A 17,476-nucleotide genomic window follows, 5' to 3' on the forward strand; every position below is an offset into this window, starting at 1 on the left:
GTTTTTTATTTATATGTAATATGCTATTAAAATGTAATAGTTTATTAATAAATGTTGTTTAAAATATTTTTGTTGTATGATTTTAGATTATATAAAAGTTTTATGCTTTTATTTGAGGTTTGTATAATGCAAGGACTGTTATGTAAAAACTGAAAATTTTTAAGGTTTTTTTTTAAGTTTACTATTGGAAAAGGTCACCCTTAAACCTCAAATATAAGGTTCAGTAAACCTTAAATATAAGGTTGCTCTTGGAGATGCAAGAGCCCAATACGTATTATAATTTCTAAGAAAATACATAAAATATTTTCAATTTAGAGACAATAAGAAATGAATGCAAGTGACAGAATAGACCCATGTAGTGAAGCAGCGACAGGTCCTGAGGTCACACACACAGCAAAATGCTTACAGAGTTTCACATGCAATGCTTCTGCCCATTTACTACCTTCGTTATTTATTATCATCCCACGCCACTTTCTATTAATGTTTTTATTTTTATTTTTCCTTCCTCTTCTTCATGTAATTAGTATTTTTCTCGCATTAAATATTTCTAATCACTAACCCTTTAGTATTTTGCCATGACTCTAAATGTATTACAGCCGTATCCGTGTGGTTCGATATAGATACCATATTCTGGATATTCCCAGATTTGACTCTTGTCACCTCTGGTAAAATGCTATTTATTTATAGGTGGTCTTTCAAAAAGAAAATTTCATTCAAGCAAATCATAAAAATGGAAGAGAAAATAAGAAATTAAGAATCGTTTTAATTTTTATTTTTTTTTTGAACTGGATCGTTTTAATTTATTTGTTTCAGTAAATAATGATCTTCCCTGCCTGATGCTATCTATTTGTATTTTGTAATCAATTTAATCATATAAGTTTAACGTTTGTACATTAGATATGATGTCTAAATTATAATTTTTGTATGTTACGAATATAACTTACAAAAGTTTAGAGTAGAGCCGGTCGTGATAATAATTAAGCATACACCACAAAACGTAGCACACGAATATGTTTTCTAAAACGCATAATCATAAAAATATACTAAGGTCTAATCAAAGAAAATTACAGACTCAATTTTTTAAACAAGCCTTCAAGGGTTTGCCGCAAAGACAGTCGTTAAACATAAACGACGCCGCTTCAAGGTGGTCAAACGGCGACCCCACCGGGATCCTCCCACAGAGATGGTTATGGCTAAGATCCAAATGACCAATAAACGACGCACCAGATATCGAGCTCGGGATTGGTCCCTTGAGATTGTTATAAGACAAATCAAGAACAGTGAAGTAAGACCTTGGTCCGAACCCTTCCGGTATCTTCCCTTGCAACAAGTTCCTGCTCAAATTCAAGTTCATCACCGATGACGTCATCAGAGTCTGAGGTATCTCGCCGGATATTTTGTTCCCGTCGAGGTTAAGCGTCGCGAGAACCGACATACGGCCTAGAGACGGTGGGATTGTGCCGTATAATTGGTTACCGGAGAGATCAACGTCAGCTAACCGGTAAATCTTGGTTAAGGACTCGGGGATCCGACCGGTTATTCGGTTACCGCTTAGTAACGCGCGGCTAAGCATTGTTAACCGGCCGAAATCAGTTGGAATTAAACCGGTTATTAAGTTGTTACGGAGGTCCAAGTGCATTAAGCTGGAGAGGTTGGTTAGCGATTTCGGAATCGAACCGGATATCCGGTTATCCGCGACGTTTAAAACAGCTAACCGGTTTAATCTCCCGATGTCGTTCGGAATCTCGCCGGAGATTTGGTTTCCAATGAGATCGATCGTACGGAGGAAAGAGAGGCGCGTGATGCATTTGGGGATGTCGCCGGAGATACCTTTCCAATCGGCGATTGTTAAGGCGGAGAGGCGAGCGAGGTCGCATATCGCCGGCGAGATGCGGCCGGTCATGTAACCGGTTCGGTGAGCTCGCTCGAAGATAGGGTCTTCTGACTCGCCGCGGAGGTTGATGTCGGCGACTCGGTGAGTGACGGCGTCGCAGCTAACGCCGTACCAGTTGTGGCAGCAGTCTTGGCCGGTCCATGAGTTGAAAATGCCGAGGTATGGCTCGTGGAGTGCTGAACGGAAAGCTAGGAGTGCACGGAGGTCTGACGGTGGACAACACGTGGCGGTTGAGATTAGAAGGAGAAGGAGTGATACGACGACGTTGAGTTTCATCGTTTTGTGATGATGTGAGTGTAGAAGATAAACGTCTTATGGCATATAAATAGCGAATAATAATAAAAAAGGATTTAAAAGTAATATTGATAAACTGAGAAAAATGACAATGCATGGCTTTTTCTTTAGATGTCTTTTTCCGCACAAGTTATTCAAATAATAATTCGAGCGAATAATAATAAAAAGGGATTTAAAAATAATATTGATAAACTGAGAAAAATGACAATGCATGTCTTTTTCTGTAGATGTCTTTTTCCGCACAAGTTACTCAAATAATAATTCGATTTTGCGAGTATGTGATTAGACATTTACAATGGTAGTGGTGTGTTCGTGTAATCTTCATTAATCATGAAAATTCTACACTAATAAAGTAGTCAACAACAAATGTCTAATTCATGGAATGAATACTAGAAAACGATTTTAAAATTAAATCATATTTGATATTCTCTTCATTTCCAATTTTCATTACTGAAAGATAGTTTTTATATTTTCCCACATGCTAATAATATACTAAATTTAATTAATAAAAATAATAAATAATCTTTGGAAATATTTACTTTCCTAACTGGAAAGTGTATAACTTTTTAACATGTGGGTTTGTTTACTGAAACATGGGATTAAATGGTTTAAAACACTAGTTAGTTATAGCCCATAGGTCTGGAACTTTTATCCGAGATCCGGATTCGATCTGAGATTCGATCCGGATCCGATCCGAAAATCCGGATATCTGGAAGGGTCGAATCCGGATCCGGATAGTAAAATGTTAGATCCATCAAAACCGGATCCGGATCCGGATATTTTAATTTTTAAGTTCGGATATCCGGATCCGTAAGTTTTATTAAAAAAATTTCAAAAATAGTAATATATATATATAAATTAATTTTATTTAATATATTTTCATTTTTTATAATAGTATATATACATTTTAATATTTTATGTAAATTTTGTAATATTATACATAGAAATAATTAAAGACATTATATATATTTTTATTTTTAAATTATTGTTAATATTTTATATATATATATTATTTTTTATTTTTTATTTATTAAATGATCCAAATCCGGATCTGGATATCCGCCGGATATTACAATTTTTAGAAGGATATCCGAGACCTGGATATCCGAAAACCCCGGATCTGGATAAAGATAGTAAAATTATGGATCCACCGGATAAAAATCCGGATCCGGATACCTTAAAATTGTCTGGATATCCGATCCTAGCCCATGGGTTATAGCAATTATATGGACGCAAATATGTAGAAAACACTCGCACACATGAATTACAATATGAAGCACTTTCATGAGATATTAATAGAAAAGCATGCAGACAAATTAAGAAAAGAGACAGAAACTGAAAGTGGGGGAGAGTTCCCATGCAAATAGTTGAAGCTACGATTAGATTTTCCGATGCGACTTGCCGGTTCGGATAAGCTTCACCTACAAGACGCCACGTAGTGATATCCTTTGCATTTTAATCGTTTTATACGCTTGTCTTCGAGTCGCGAATAATTGTAGTCACGTTGACAATATTTAATGTGAATAAATGAATTATTGAGGTTTTGCCTTTGGCTAAGATTGGGATTACAAGATAGAAACGAATGGTTATGTATCACGAGGGTGATCGGCCGCGGCTGTACATAGCTCCAGATAGCCAAAATTTAATCTAAAACCTTATATGTCAAACTAATCGAATTTTCTTTTCTTTAAAAACTTTACAGTAAAAAAATCTCTACGAAATTAAAATAAGGCTACAGAAAACTTTATTTCCAGAACAAGAAAATAATGATTTACAAAACTACAACAAAATAATCTACATCAAATAAATTTACAGTTTAAATTCTACACCCAAAAATATAAAGTTACAGCTCATTCCAATCACCCCTACTATTACATAATTTACATTGTGACTAACGACTGACTATGTATTACATAATTTACATTATTAGAGTCACAAGTCAGTCCGCGTCTAATTCAGCACCGACGGTTTTGTATTAAACGTCGGGTACATGAAACAAAGTTACAACGAGACACCTTTTGTTCTTGGCATTCATAAATGATAAAATGTGAAGTCATGTTTATTGAGGGTTCTTATAATAGAGTTTTTAGCGTAATATAAGAACCGTTTTTTAATTTTAACTAAAAAGAGCTAAAAACCGTTTTTTAAAACTCTTCTTTACGAGTCGGTTCTTAGTTTTTCTTAATTAAAAAGTTAAAAGACGGTTCTTATATTACGATAAGAACCCTACTATAAAAACGCAAGATAAACATGTCCTGAGACATGTTATTAATTAGGAATATGTCGAAAAAAGATTTAATACTCATGTTTGAATCCGGTGGTTGTTGCCAGATCACAAATATCTTTGACTGTTTATTTTTCTATTTTTAATCTAGAGATATTTGGACCGAGACCTAACCAAATACAATGCCGACTACTAATTCAGCTCTGAGTTTTCTAACAAAGCCTAAGACATGGCCCTATTTTTGTCTATCCAAACAAATAACAGCTTAGTGTTTGACAAGCCTCGCATCTAAGACCAACAAGTTCACATTTTATTCCAGTTTCTCCTCTTACCACTGTTTATTATACTTGTTAAGTTTATCATAGTTGGTAGGTCAGGTTGTTGCGGGTGTTATTACATGTCAGGAAATTACAATTATTGCTTCTGATTAGTAATCATCCACGAACTCCAAAGAGTTGATTGGTAACAGCTCACAAATTGTATAAAGAGTAAATAACACTTGAAGATGGCATTTTTATATAGAAATAGTCTATTTTCTAAAGAAGAATATTTTTATATAGACATTCTATTTTCTAAAACTTCATAAAAAGGTACAATAAGTTCTTTGTCCAAAAAGGTACAAAAAGCTCAGTCTCTAACTTCTAGAAATTTAACCTTTTAAATCCTGATATCTTATTGATAAAAAAAGAAAACTTGATATCTAAACAAAGTCATGTGTTTCTTTAACTTATAAAATTCAGAATGTTTTTTATAAGACCTTTTAATCAATTAACTCATGAAAATGATGAGCTCGTGGACGATGGCAAAATACAACTGAATATAACTCATCTCATGTTCAACTGGGTCTTCGGCCCATTGCGTTACTCAACGTACGCAATTTTTCTTACAAATGTCATAAAACCTTTTCTTGCTTAATGCAGTGATAAACCATGAGAATACACAGAGTCTATGTGTTAAGACATAAAAGCTCCCAACTGTCTTTTACAACACAGGCGTAGACCAAATTAAACCATCTTCCTGCCCGAAGCTTTAGCCTTCCTACAAACTCTATAATATATCTCTCCTAAGCGGCTTTCGCAACATGATAACACGAGTAAAATTAGAGTAACTAGGCTAAAAAAAATTAGAGTAAATAGTATATCAGATAGAAATGATATATCCTGATAAGGAAAAACCACCAGAATTTTATGGCTCAAATGTGAATATAGTTAAGGCATTTTGCTGGAAAGTGAAGTGTCCTCCAAAGTTAAATCATTTCTTATGGCAGCTGGTGACATGTTGTATAGCAGTAACAAAAAATCTAAAAGCAAGAGGAAAACAAAGAGATATATGTTGTGCAAGGTGTGGAGATTCGGAGGAATCAATAAATCATGTATTCTTTGAATGTCCCCCGGTACGTCAGGTGTGGGAACTATCCAAGATTCCATCGAATCCAAATCTCTTTCCTATGGGTTCTCTTTTTGCTAACATACACCATATATTTTGGAGAGTTAACCCAAAAATGGAAGACCATCAGTTTGCATGAACATTATGTTACATCTGGAAGGGTCGGAATAATAAAGTTTTCAGTAACCTTGATGTGGAACCGAGGGAAACACTCAACTTAGCAGAATTGGAATCAAGACTTTGGGCTGAGGCACATGTTATTAATAAAACCAGATTGGTACAAGATGTTCATATAAGACCTAATTCTCGGACTACAGGAAGATGGTGTTTTACAGACGGTTCCTGGAAAGATAAGGACTTATTTTCAGGGCAAGGCTGGTTCAGCACACTACCGGGGTTTGACGGGTTGTTAGGGGAAATGAACGTAAGGGCAAGTCTCTCTCCTCTTCATGCGGAGATGGATGCATTGATTTGGGCAATGGAATGTATGAAGAATTTAAGACAGTTTCGGGTGATGTTTGCAACGGATTGTTCTCAATTGGTGAAGATGGTTTCAGAACCAGAGGAATGGCCAGCATTTGAAAGCTACCTGGAAGACATTATGCTTTTGAGAAGAAGCTTCACCAACTCAGATATCGTTCATGTACCTAGGACGGAAAACATAAAGACGGATCGCTTGGCACGTAATGCTCAGAACCAGCCGTCTTTCGTCGTATACATGGATACCGAGTTGCCACCTTGGTTTACAGAGTCTACATGAGTCTGTGTTTGCTGTAAAAAAAAGGGTAAAAAAAATTCACATACTTTATTTTACTCTAATTATACCATACAGTCAAATCTTATCTTGAGGGTGAAGCTCAGTACGATAAAGACACCTGGGTTCGAATCCTGACCATTAGAGAATTAAAATTCTGGCATCGCCATGGACATGGAACCAATGTGGACCGATAACGTAGGCCGTTAACATTATTAGACACAAAGTGTCCCACATCGGTAGTTGGAAGGGATCATAAGTAATATATAAGATAGATGAGACACTCCACTTATAACCAATTGGTTTTAGGTTGGAAGTCCATCTAGCTTAACATGGTATCAGAGCCCGATCCACGCAATCTAACCAGATCCACATCGATCTGGCCCAAAGTTAGCCCATCGATCCTTGTCCGAGCATTCCGAGATTGACGCTCAAAGAGCCATCATCTCGAGGGGGCGTATTAGACACAAAGTGTCTCACATCGGATGTTGGAAGAGATCCTTAGTAATATATAAGATATATGGACCACTCTACTTATCACCAATTGGTTTTAGGTTGGAAGCCCATCTAGCTTAACAAACATGTGGCTACTCTAGATCCACTTTCTACTCTAGATCCACTTCAGTGGAGGCTAGGATATCCATGGATAATTCAAAAAACAAATACTAAGAGTTACTCCATCTGGATACAAATATATGATGTTTAAGGTTGTTCATACGTATTAAGAAAATTAAATACTTACTTTTGTCTATTATTTTTTAGTTTTACATTTAGTTAGTATAAAGTTTTGTTTGATTTCCAATAAAATTACCACTTACGTTTCTACATTTTTATTTATATTTTATTTTTAAAGTTTACGGAAAGAGTATATATTATTTAATTTTTACTAAATTTGTCCCTGCCAGATTTACCAGGAAACAAAAAAAAAACAAGAAAACTTACGGAAAGGGCGTAATTGTCATTTCCAAATTTCACAGAGAGAAGAAAGAGACAGAATGGTTCAAACTCGAGAAAAAGGAGGAGGTTACTAGCTAAACAAACAAAGTTAATCGAATCAGGTTGGAACAAAATGGCGAATCTACCTCCATCTCTCTCAATGGGCACTCCTTTCGGTGGTCCCAGCAATTCTGCGGGAGCTCCGGCGAACAAAGATCGGAACTTGGCCTCCGCGGAGCAGTTGGTTCTCGATCTCAGCAATCCCGAACTCAGAGAGAATGCTCTCCTCGAGCTTTCAAAGGTTCCCCCTTTTAATCTCACATTCGTATGGGTTGTCTTTATTTTTGTTTGTTTGGTCTGATTCGAGAATAATAGCTTAGGGTTTCTATTTCTACCGAGATAGCATTGCGCTTTTGACAAACCTCAGTGTCTGTTTGTAGAAAAGAGAACTGTTTCAGGATTTGGCGCCTCTCTTGTGGAACTCTTTTGGTACCATTGCTGCCTTATTACAGGTATGGATACAATTACATTTTCTTTGGTAAGAGTGTGTGATTGCAAAAAGGATTCTACTGAAAGTTTTCATCTACACTTGGATTGCAGGAGATAGTTTCGATCTACTCTGTTCTTGCACCTCCGAATCTGACTCCTGCTCAGTCCAACCGTGTTTGCAACTCACTCGCCCTGCTTCAGGTCAAATGATTCTGTTCATCTATTTGCCTAATCCCATCAGATTCCTGATACACTTCTTCTTGCTCTGCAGTGTGTAGCATCCCATTCCGACACTAGAATGTTATTTCTCAAGGGTAATGTTTTCCTTCTTTTAATGTTCTGTACCGTACCACTGGGGGATGTCTATCATGTTGGTTTTATATATCTCTTCTACTATGATTCAGTTTTTATGCACATTTATTGATGAATTTGTTGTGTTATGCCTTGTTTGTTCTTATTTACAGCTCACATCCCACTCTACCTTTACCCCTTCCTTAATACAACCAGTAAGTCTAGACCTTTCGAGTACTTGCGCCTTACTAGCCTAGGTGTCATTGGTGCACTTGTTAAGGTAAATAATCTCGGTTTCTGAGTTAATGGTAGATGATTTATGTTTCTTTTAGCTAGTTAGTGTATGAACTAAGAAAGATCATTGACAATTCTTCTTTCACTATGTACACCAGGTCGATGATACAGAGGTCATTAGCTTCCTTCTCTCAACTGAAATTATTCCTCTCTGCCTTCGCACCATGGAGATGGGGAGTGAGCTGTCTAAAACCGTAAGCCCTTTATCTTACCACACCATTTTTTGCGCAGTTAAGTTTCATAGAACTCGTGGAAAATGTGCATAAACGCCTTGTTAATTAACATGCTGTGATGGTAATGTTAGGTTGCGACATTCATTGTTCAAAAGATCTTGTTAGATGATGTGGGGATGGATTACATCTGCACAACAGCAGAGCGTTTTTTTGCTGTTGGTCGAGTCTTGGGCAATATGGTTCAGTCACTAGTGGAACAGCCTTCTCCACGCCTTTTGAAGCATATCATTCGTTGTTACCTCCGTTTATCAGACAACCCAAGGTTTGTTTGATGGATATCACATAGTTTCTCAGGTGCTTCAGTGCTTGAGCTTAGTCACTTGTGTGTTGTTTAGGGCTTGTGCTGCACTCGGAAGCTGTCTCCCTGACTCGCTACGAGACGGAACCTTCAGCAATTGTCTTCGCGTAAGTCGTTTGTCATATTTTGACTTGGGTTTTGAACTTGTTTGTGTAAGAGATGGCTTAGTTGAAAAATTGGGGGGTTAAATTGCTTTTCAGGAGGATCAAATAGCAAGGAGGTGGCTGCAACAGTTGGTTCACAATGTTGGAGTTGGTCGAGTCCCAACTCATCAAGGTGGAGGTTTTGAGCACATGCTTTGAGCTGAATTCATATCAGCCTGTCCTTGGAGTGTTTTTGTTTTGTTTTGTTTGTTTCTAATTTATTCATGTGCTTTTGATGCCTTAACTTAGATGATGATGATGATGAGTTATATGTTTTTAATCTGTTTGAAATTCTTCTTGTAATTATTTCATATAAGCTTTAAAATGCTCTCGGTAATAAAGGAATGTTTACAAATAATATTAGTTTGAATTTTTATTCCAACTAAGCTGTGGTGGTCTCTTGATGTGTAAATCATTATCAAAGTTTCAAAGCTAGAACTTCGCCACAGGAACTACAGCTCCGTTTCTTGCACCAGATTCAAGCATTGCCCCAAGAACAGCAACGTCACGAGTACCTTCCACGCATGATAGTCGACGAGGCTCTTGCTCCTGCAGCAAATGCATATGTCCGGAGGGTTTAAGATAATAGAACACTAATGTTTTGAGTTACTGCATTCCATTTCCAAGGCTTAAGATTCGAGGATTACCTTTGAAGTCTCTGAAATGTCACTGAAGAACGCTTTTAGCTCTTCAGTCACTCCACTGAACGGGTAAAAGATGGTCCTCGATGTCCCTCCTTCCCCGTAAACTGTGGCCTGAAAAGCTCAGAAGATTACATCCACTTTAGTTGAGTAGTTTCATGCAAATTATGAATGTTTTCAGTTGGTCACATGTTAAAAAGTATACAAACCATGTAACCATGTCGGCCATCTTTGACTCCACGCTCAAGTTGTACAGACCTTTTAATCCGACAAATCTCCATAATATCTAAAAATAGATAAGAAAAATTATGGTTCTTAGGCTAAGGTATATTAGAAAGCAGAACATCTAAATCTTACTACATGCCTTTGGAGGGAGACCTTGAAGACACAACCATATATAAAAAAAAAAAACCGGAGCATCTGTTCTCAAGCTGACTGCGGAGCAAAGAAACATCCTGGATTTGAGAATTCATGTGATATTAGTGTGCTGTGGAACATAGATTGATGTATATATTGCCTGGTGCGGGTAAAGTCTTATACAAGTTTGATGTTATATTGTCTGGGGCGGGTAAAGTCCTATCCACATGGGAAGTGGTGGCTGAGACTGAGGTTACTTCACATCCAACAAGCTGTTCATGACAAACCAATCATGGTTGGCATCCAACAGCGGGATATCAAAGAAGATTATTAGTTAATGACTTAATATCGTACCATTCTTAGCCCTGCAACTTAATGCACACTAATATCCAAGATGGAAACCACCCTGCAGATGAAGAGCTTACGCATTCCAGTAGGATGATCAGCATTTGGAGCCATATGATTCTTATGTGACACAGTGACAGTCTGAGTTAAGAAGTGTGTTAAGAAGAGGCAACAGAGTCTGATAAAGAAAACGCAGTTTGAGCAGGTAAAATAAGAACAAATCAGTTATTACCAGCGTTTCTACTCGTAAACCTGGATAAAAGCTACACAAAACCCGAACGTTGCAGATACTTTCCGGATGCAACCGGAGCGGTGTACGAGATTCTAAAACAAATGACAGAAGAACATACAAGAAAGAGAAAGCGTTACAAAGAGCTATGCTTGAGAAAGTGTCTTTGACTTGTAATCACAAAAGGAAAAATTGAAATAAAAGCTTGCTCTAACAGGTTTTTCTTTTGCATCAACCAACCACTCTCTTTTGAAGTTTCCCCTGCGGCACCTTTTTGTTTTTGGTTGAATCCTTGTATAATGTTTTCAGGTGGATAACGAGATGTCATTCATCAGAGTATGCAACAGAAAGTGTAGTTAGTGAAAGACCTGGGACCCAGAGGAATTATATATATATATGTATATATATATCTCTAGGTAGCTCTAGTTGAATCCCAACCATTTCAACCTCATTGATCTCTACAGCCCAACTATTGTCTTTAGGTTCATATTGTTAAGTGATTGTATTACTAATACTATTATTACTCTTCGAAAATGTTTCAGTCTCATTTCTACATCTATTTTTCCTTTTAGAATATTTTTTGTTTGGGATTATAGACACTAGAAAAGTGCAAAAAGAAAAGCATAAAATTTTAACACTCTGTTTGGTTCGTTTCTGACAAATGTATCGGAGAACGTGACAATAATTATATAATAATTAATCAAGAGGCTCGAAAACTTATTAAAATGTTTTCTTCATATTAAAAGTTTGTCCTAATCGATAATAGTTGTCGATGACGACGTAAGTTTTCTCTTGTCATGATGTCAAAAAATTCATGCGTTTTATTTTCTACCTATTTAAATGAGGATTGGATAATAGAAGTATGTTTGACCAGAAAAAAGGACAACTGAAATGTTTATTTTTAATAATAAAATGGAGAGAAATAAATAAACGTATTTTAATTTCGAAGCAATTAATAATAGAGAAAAAGACAAAAATAGCAATAAATCAAGTTTTTGTTCTCAAACTATCATTCAAGGTCAAAAGCCACAAAAATAGCATTTAATATTTTATCAAAAGTCACAAACTTAGGGTTTAGAGTTAAAGGGTGGGGTTTAGGATTTAGGGTTTAGGGTTTATGGTTTAGGGTTTAGAGTTTAGGGTTTAGGGTTTAGGGTTTAGGGTTTAGAGTTGAGAAATGAGGTTTTGGGGATAAGATTTCAAATTTTGAAAAATAAAAAAATTAAAATTTTCAAAAGATAAAATGTGGTCATTTTAGTTTTTGAGTGCTATTTTTGTGATATAAACTTAGAAATGTGCTATTTTGGAGATTTGCCCGTAATAATACGTGTTAAAAAACAGTTGAACTCATACCGCGTAATATAAAAAAGAGAAATGAAGTAACCCCAAAGGAGGAGCAGTGAGAAAAAAGTCAAGAGGCGCATTTGTTATATATTTTCGGAATTATTTTAATAAATGGTCAATAAATGATGTCTTTAAAATAAATTTAAAATAAAATATATAAATACCTGTGTCTCCATGATGTACAGAGACAGAGAGACTCCACAAAGAAACGCAAGTCGCTTTCCACACACGTGATCGTTCGTCGACTTTTCTTCTTCTCCTCTCTCTCTCTCTCTCTCTCTCGTCTCTTAACCTTTTCAGGGGATGATGAATTAGGGTTTAATCAATCTAACCAAAAGAGGAGAAATCCATATATTTTATTTTTTGTCATATTTTCTATTGGGCTGATTGTTTATATCTCCAGGTAACTATTTTCTTCCAATCGATTATTGATATTCAGGATATATGATTATAGGTAGTTAGATAGATCTTTACATGGGAGGTTTTGGTAGATCGATGTGTTATGAGTCTGCAGATTACTACTCTGTAGGATGAGAAAATACTAATTGTTTAGTCTTCATCAAGTATGGTTGATCTATAGGAAAAATATACTAAATATTTATCGTCAAATTTTCATTTTTATTCACAAATGATGATCCCTTCTATATTTGGGGGTGTGCTCGATTTGATTTTCCGTAATCTTGAGTTGGTCGAAGTTGACGATCTCATCCGTTATATGGAAATCGAATTCATATATTGTTTGATTGAGTGAATAACCCTCTTTCTAATTCTGGGTTTATGGTTTGACTGTTTTGGTTTTGTACTAACCGGTTCTTCTCTTACTAGCTCTGGTTTAGGTTTAACCGGCTCTGTTTTTACTCACGATGATGTTTAACGAGATGGGAATGTTAGGCGGGAACGTGGACTTCTACTCTTGTTCCTCTCTCGGGGAACTTGACCTCTGTCCCGCACCACAGCCTGAACTGGATTCTATTGTTGAAGACGACTACACAGACGACGACGAGATCGATGTGGATGAGCTCGAGAGGAGGATGTGGAGAGACAAAATGCGTCTCAAACGTCTCAAGGAGCAGCAGCAGGACAACAAGAGCAGCAAACAAGGAGTTGATTATGATTCCGCCAAGCAGAGACAGTCTCAGGAGCAAGCCAGGAGGAAGAAAATGTCCAGAGCGCAAGACGGGATCCTGAAGTACATGCTGAAGATGATGGAAGTCTGTAAAGCTCAAGGCTTTGTCTACGGTATCATCCCGGAGAACGGGAAGCCTGTGACCGGCGCATCGGATAATCTCCGCGAGTGGTGGAAAGATAAAGTCAGGTTTGACCGTAACGGTCCTGCTGCGATTGCCAAGTACCAAGCGGAGAACAACGTCCCAGGGGTTTGTGAAAGTAACGGTTTGATTGGACCTACGCCGCACACGTTGCAAGAGCTTCAGGACACGACTCTGGGGTCGCTTTTGTCTGCGTTGATGCAGCACTGTGACCCTCCTCAGAGACGGTTTCCTTTGGAGAAAGGTGTGCCTCCTCCGTGGTGGCCTAGCGGGAAAGAGGACTGGTGGTGTCAGCTCGGTTTGGGTAAAGACCAAGGCCCTGCTCCTTACAAGAAGCCTCATGATTTGAAGAAGGCGTGGAAAGTCGGCGTTTTGACCGCGGTTATTAAGCATATGTTTCCTGATGTTGGTAAGATCCGTAAGCTTGTGAGGCAGTCCAAATGCTTGCAGGATAAGATGACTGCTAAAGAGAGTGCTACTTGGCTCGCTATTATTAACCAAGAAGAGGCTCTGGCTCGGGAGCTTTATCCTGAGTCCTGCCCTCCTCTTTCTTCTTTATCAGGCGGTGGGAACTGCTCGCTTCTGATGAATGATTGTGGTCAGTACGATGTTGAAGGGTTTGAGAAGGAGACTCGTTATGAAGTGGAAGAGGTCAAGCCTGTGAAGGAAGAAGTCTCATCAGAGTTCATGAGGAAGAGGAAGCCTAACCGAGATTTGAACGCTGTAATGGAGAGAACGGTTTTCACCTGTGAGAATCCTGGGTGTGTCCATAGCGAAATCAGCAGGGGGTTTCTGGATAGGAACTCAAGAGACAACCATCAATTAGGTTGTCCACACCGAGACAGTTGCGTACTTTATGGAGCAGGACCGTCCAGGTTCCATGTCAACGAAGTTAAGCCTGTCGTTGGATTTTCTCAGCCAAGGCCGGTGAACTCGGTGGACCAGCCAATTGACTTAACCGGTATTGGAGTTCCTGAAGATGGGCAGAAGATGATCTCCGAGCTTATGTCTATGTACGACAGGAACGTCCAGAGTAACCAAACTCCTATGGTTATGGAGAATCAAAACGTGTCACTGCTTCAACCAATGGTCCAGAATCAGTTCCAAGGAAACATGGTGGAAGGAGGTTTCTTTGAAGAGTTTAACATCCCAAACAGAGCTAAAAACAACAACAGCAGCAACCAAATGTTTTTCCAAGGGAACAACAATGGGTTCAACTACGACACTGCACACAACAACAACTTTGAAGTTGCGCATAACAACAGTAGCAGCAACAGGTTTCAGGGTGTGTATGATTCTGCACCGTTCGATATGGCCTCATTGGTTTACAGAGATGATATGTCAGTGCCAGGAGTAGTTGGGACGATGGATGGTATGCAACAAAAGCAGCATGATGTTTCCATGTGGTTCTAAGTCTTGGTAGTATCTTCTGGTTATTTTTATCTCTTCTGTTCTTACATTCACTCTACCATGTAGTATTTTTCTGGGGGCGTCTCTTTGTCTAAAACTCTCTGGTACTGTGTGTCTTGGTCTTGGCTGGTGAATCTCTTTCATCATCAGCTTCTTTTAGTTTACGCACCCCCATTCTTAGGGACAAACACAATGTAAGTTCTCATATTATACATATATAACGTGGAATTAATTGTAAGTACTCTCGTTGTTATGTTTTGATCAGCCTTTGTAATTCGATGATTTGAATAATGGTGATGTGTTTCACTTGAACCACTTCGAATCTGGAATTGTGGGCAAAATATTTAATACAGGAAGATGGAAGTACCCGTTATGCTTGATAGCAAACGGGTTTGTTGCAAGTGGCTTGGTGAATAAGCGTTCAAACTCACTCACTCACCTTTTCGGGGACAACTTAACTTATTTGCAAGGTGATCAAAACCGTCTTAACCGATGCTGTTGTATAAACTGGACGGTTCGTGTTAGCCAATACGTCATGTTTTTTCCGCGTCTATTCTACCAGAAATAAGTTCTTTTTTTTTCAATAAGAAAAACAAATACAATAAATAATACACAGAAATGAAAAAAAAAAAGCAAATCTCCAAAATAGCACATTTAGCACATTTCTAAGTTTATATCACAAAAATAGCAAAATGACCAAAATAGCATCTTTCTAAGTTTATCATTTAAAAATTTTAATTTTTTAATTTTTCAAATTTTGAAATCTTATCCCCAAAACTTCATTTCTCAACTCTAAACCCTAAACAAACTCTAAACCCTAAACTTTCGACTCTAAACCCTAAACCCTAAACCCTAAATCCTAAACCCCAGCCTTTAACTCTAAACCCTAAGTTTGTGACTTTTGATAAAACATTAAGTGCTATTTTTGTGACTTTTGACCTTGAGTGCTAGTTTGGGAACAAAAACTTGATTTAGTACTATTTTTATCTTTTTCTCAAAAAAAAAGCTCGGAAGTTAAAAATCGATAAAACATATAAAATTATAAGTTTCATTATATTAAATTATCTTCCGAAAACTATGTGTTCTAAAAGCACGTATCAGAATCTAGTAGTGTATTGAAACTAATTCCAGTAATTGTATAATCTGATTGCTGTTTCTTACTACAATTGATAAGCATTTTGGTAAAACAATATCGAATATAAATAATCAACTGGTTTATATTTTGATTTACCCCTGTTATTAATGACTATGTTAAATATTTGTGTGTTTTAGCTAATTAAAAAATACAGTAGCCACATTTACATGGACTTAGAAGAACACACAAACTTAAAGTGTGCAGTCAAATTTAATTGGTCTAAAATTAGCTGTAAAAGCCGTAAAAACATATGAAATAGGGAGATATATTTGATTATTCAAACCATTCATTATAATGTGAGACTTCTTCCATCTTAACTGCATGGAACTAGTTTGTCTCCTCGCAGAAACAGCCCTAAATTACTCTGAAAATGGAAAGTAACGTTCGCTTTAATGAAACCGACAGAAACATCAAAATAACGTTGCGGCTGGTGGTGTGTGCACAATTAACGTTAACCCTGTTGGCCGACTCATACCACCTCCGGCCTTTGATGGAGCCCATGTTCCTCCTCCGGCTAACCCTAAGGCTTACTTTTATATGACGGTGGACGGCAAACCGGCTGGTATGATCGTGATGGAGCTCTTTGCCGACACGACCCCGCGGACGGCAGAGAATTTCCGCGCCCTCTGTACAGGGGAGAAAGGCATGGGGAAGCTTGGTAAGCTACTCCATTACAAAGGATCAATCATTCACCATGTTGACCCCGGTTATATGATTGCCGGAGGAGATATCATTGACGGAGGGAAAGGAAACGGAGGCGAATGTATCTACGAGAGTAGGTTTTTCGAGGTTGAGAACTTCATCAAGAAGCACACCAGTCCAGGTATCCTCTCCATGTGGAACCGTGGTCGAAACAGCACCGGATCTCAGTTCATGATCCATGCAAAGGCGAATCCGGATCTAGAGGAAGAGTGTGTTGTGTTCGGCCAAGTTGTTCAAGGAATGGATGCGGTCACTGTTAGAAATTAAAGAACACAGTGAAGAACAAGAGAGAGACAGAGATAGAGAGAGAGAGTAAAGAAGCATAATCTTATTCACTTGATTAATTTGCTTATGAGAACATCCCATATATGTAGTGGTTACAAGTATGGTAAATGGTAGATGAGATATGATAAACTAATAATCCATTGTTTTGAGACCTTAACCCACCATGCATGCTTGTCCCTTGTAGTGGCATCTCCATTGTCTTGAGACCTTAACCAATCATGCATGTTTGTCCCTTAGTGGTATCTCTATTGTCTTGAGACCTTAACCCACCATCTTGTTTCTTATTGCTTCATTTTTACACTCCCCCTCAAGCTTGACCATAGGAACTGGTCAAGCTTGGAAACCATGAAGCATTCCCTCATTAAAACCTTTAGCTTGGAAAAACCTCATGGGATAAAAACCAAGCCAAGGAAAAAGAGTAGAACACTTCATGACTAAGAGGATCAGTGTGATGAAAAATCTACGAGTCCTAACTTGGAATGTATGAACTCGCAAACCTTGGTGCTTGCAGCCTTGGTGAAGAT

At 37.7% G+C, this 17,476-nt stretch overlaps 4 protein-coding genes across 5 annotated transcripts in view; 3 read left to right on the forward strand and 1 right to left on the reverse strand.

The window, feature by feature from the left end:
- LOC106314872 (peptidyl-prolyl cis-trans isomerase CYP19-1-like) overlaps positions 1-17,476 on the forward strand; it is a 45,142-nt gene that overhangs the window by 22,215 nt on the left and 5,451 nt on the right. Inside the window, exon 3 of the mRNA XM_013752681.1 lies at positions 16,480-16,838. Coding sequence (XP_013608135.1) covers positions 16,480-16,838 — 359 coding nt within the window. The remainder of the gene's footprint in view (positions 1-16,479; positions 16,839-17,476) is intronic.
- LOC106314856 (DNA-damage-repair/toleration protein DRT100-like) lies at positions 912-2,229 on the reverse strand. The gene has a single exon (XM_013752670.1). The coding sequence runs from the start codon at positions 2,168-2,170 to the stop codon at positions 1,073-1,075; it is 1,098 nt and encodes a 365-aa protein (XP_013608124.1). The 5' UTR covers positions 2,171-2,229; the 3' UTR covers positions 912-1,072.
- LOC106314864 (cell differentiation protein RCD1 homolog) lies at positions 7,557-9,542 on the forward strand. The gene is made up of 9 exons (XM_013752676.1): positions 7,557-7,789; positions 7,929-8,000; positions 8,089-8,178; positions 8,249-8,291; positions 8,442-8,548; positions 8,661-8,756; positions 8,867-9,057; positions 9,131-9,200; positions 9,294-9,542. Exons 1-9 carry the CDS (start codon positions 7,622-7,624, stop codon positions 9,393-9,395), a joined length of 939 nt encoding a protein of 312 aa, XP_013608130.1. The 5' UTR covers positions 7,557-7,621; the 3' UTR covers positions 9,396-9,542.
- On the forward strand, positions 12,350-15,071 carry LOC106314846 (protein ETHYLENE INSENSITIVE 3-like). 2 transcript variants are annotated; one of them, XM_013752659.1, is made up of 2 exons: positions 12,350-12,555; positions 12,978-15,071. In XM_013752659.1, exon 2 carries the CDS (start codon positions 13,016-13,018, stop codon positions 14,831-14,833), a length of 1,818 nt encoding a protein of 605 aa, XP_013608113.1. In that variant the 5' UTR covers positions 12,350-12,555; positions 12,978-13,015; the 3' UTR covers positions 14,834-15,071. The 2 variants fall into 2 exon arrangements, with proteins under 2 accessions (XP_013608113.1, XP_013608117.1); XM_013752663.1 differs by having other exon boundaries at positions 12,989-15,071.

The sequence above is a fragment of the Brassica oleracea genome, chromosome C1, assembly GCF_000695525.1.
Source record: "Brassica oleracea var. oleracea cultivar TO1000 chromosome C1, BOL, whole genome shotgun sequence".
Classification (NCBI taxonomy): domain Eukaryota; kingdom Viridiplantae; phylum Streptophyta; class Magnoliopsida; order Brassicales; family Brassicaceae; genus Brassica; species Brassica oleracea.

What these genes read in the sequence shown, in the direction of transcription:
- LOC106314856 (XM_013752670.1), bottom strand. Translation starts at nt 2,170, where the DNA reads ATGAAACTCAACGTCGTCGTATCACTCCTTCTCCTTCTAATCTCAACC.
- LOC106314864 (XM_013752676.1), top strand. Translation starts at nt 7,622, where the DNA reads ATGGCGAATCTACCTCCATCTCTCTCAATGGGCACTCCTTTCGGTGGT. An exon ending in ACTCACTCGCCCTGCTTCAG is followed by an intron (nt 8,179 to 8,248) that starts GTCAAATGATTC and finishes CTTGCTCTGCAG; the next exon opens with TGTGTAGCATCCCATTCCGA. An exon ending in TCATTGGTGCACTTGTTAAG is followed by an intron (nt 8,549 to 8,660) that starts GTAAATAATCTC and finishes TATGTACACCAG; the next exon opens with GTCGATGATACAGAGGTCAT.
- LOC106314846 (XM_013752659.1), top strand. Translation starts at nt 13,016, where the DNA reads ATGATGTTTAACGAGATGGGAATGTTAGGCGGGAACGTGGACTTCTAC.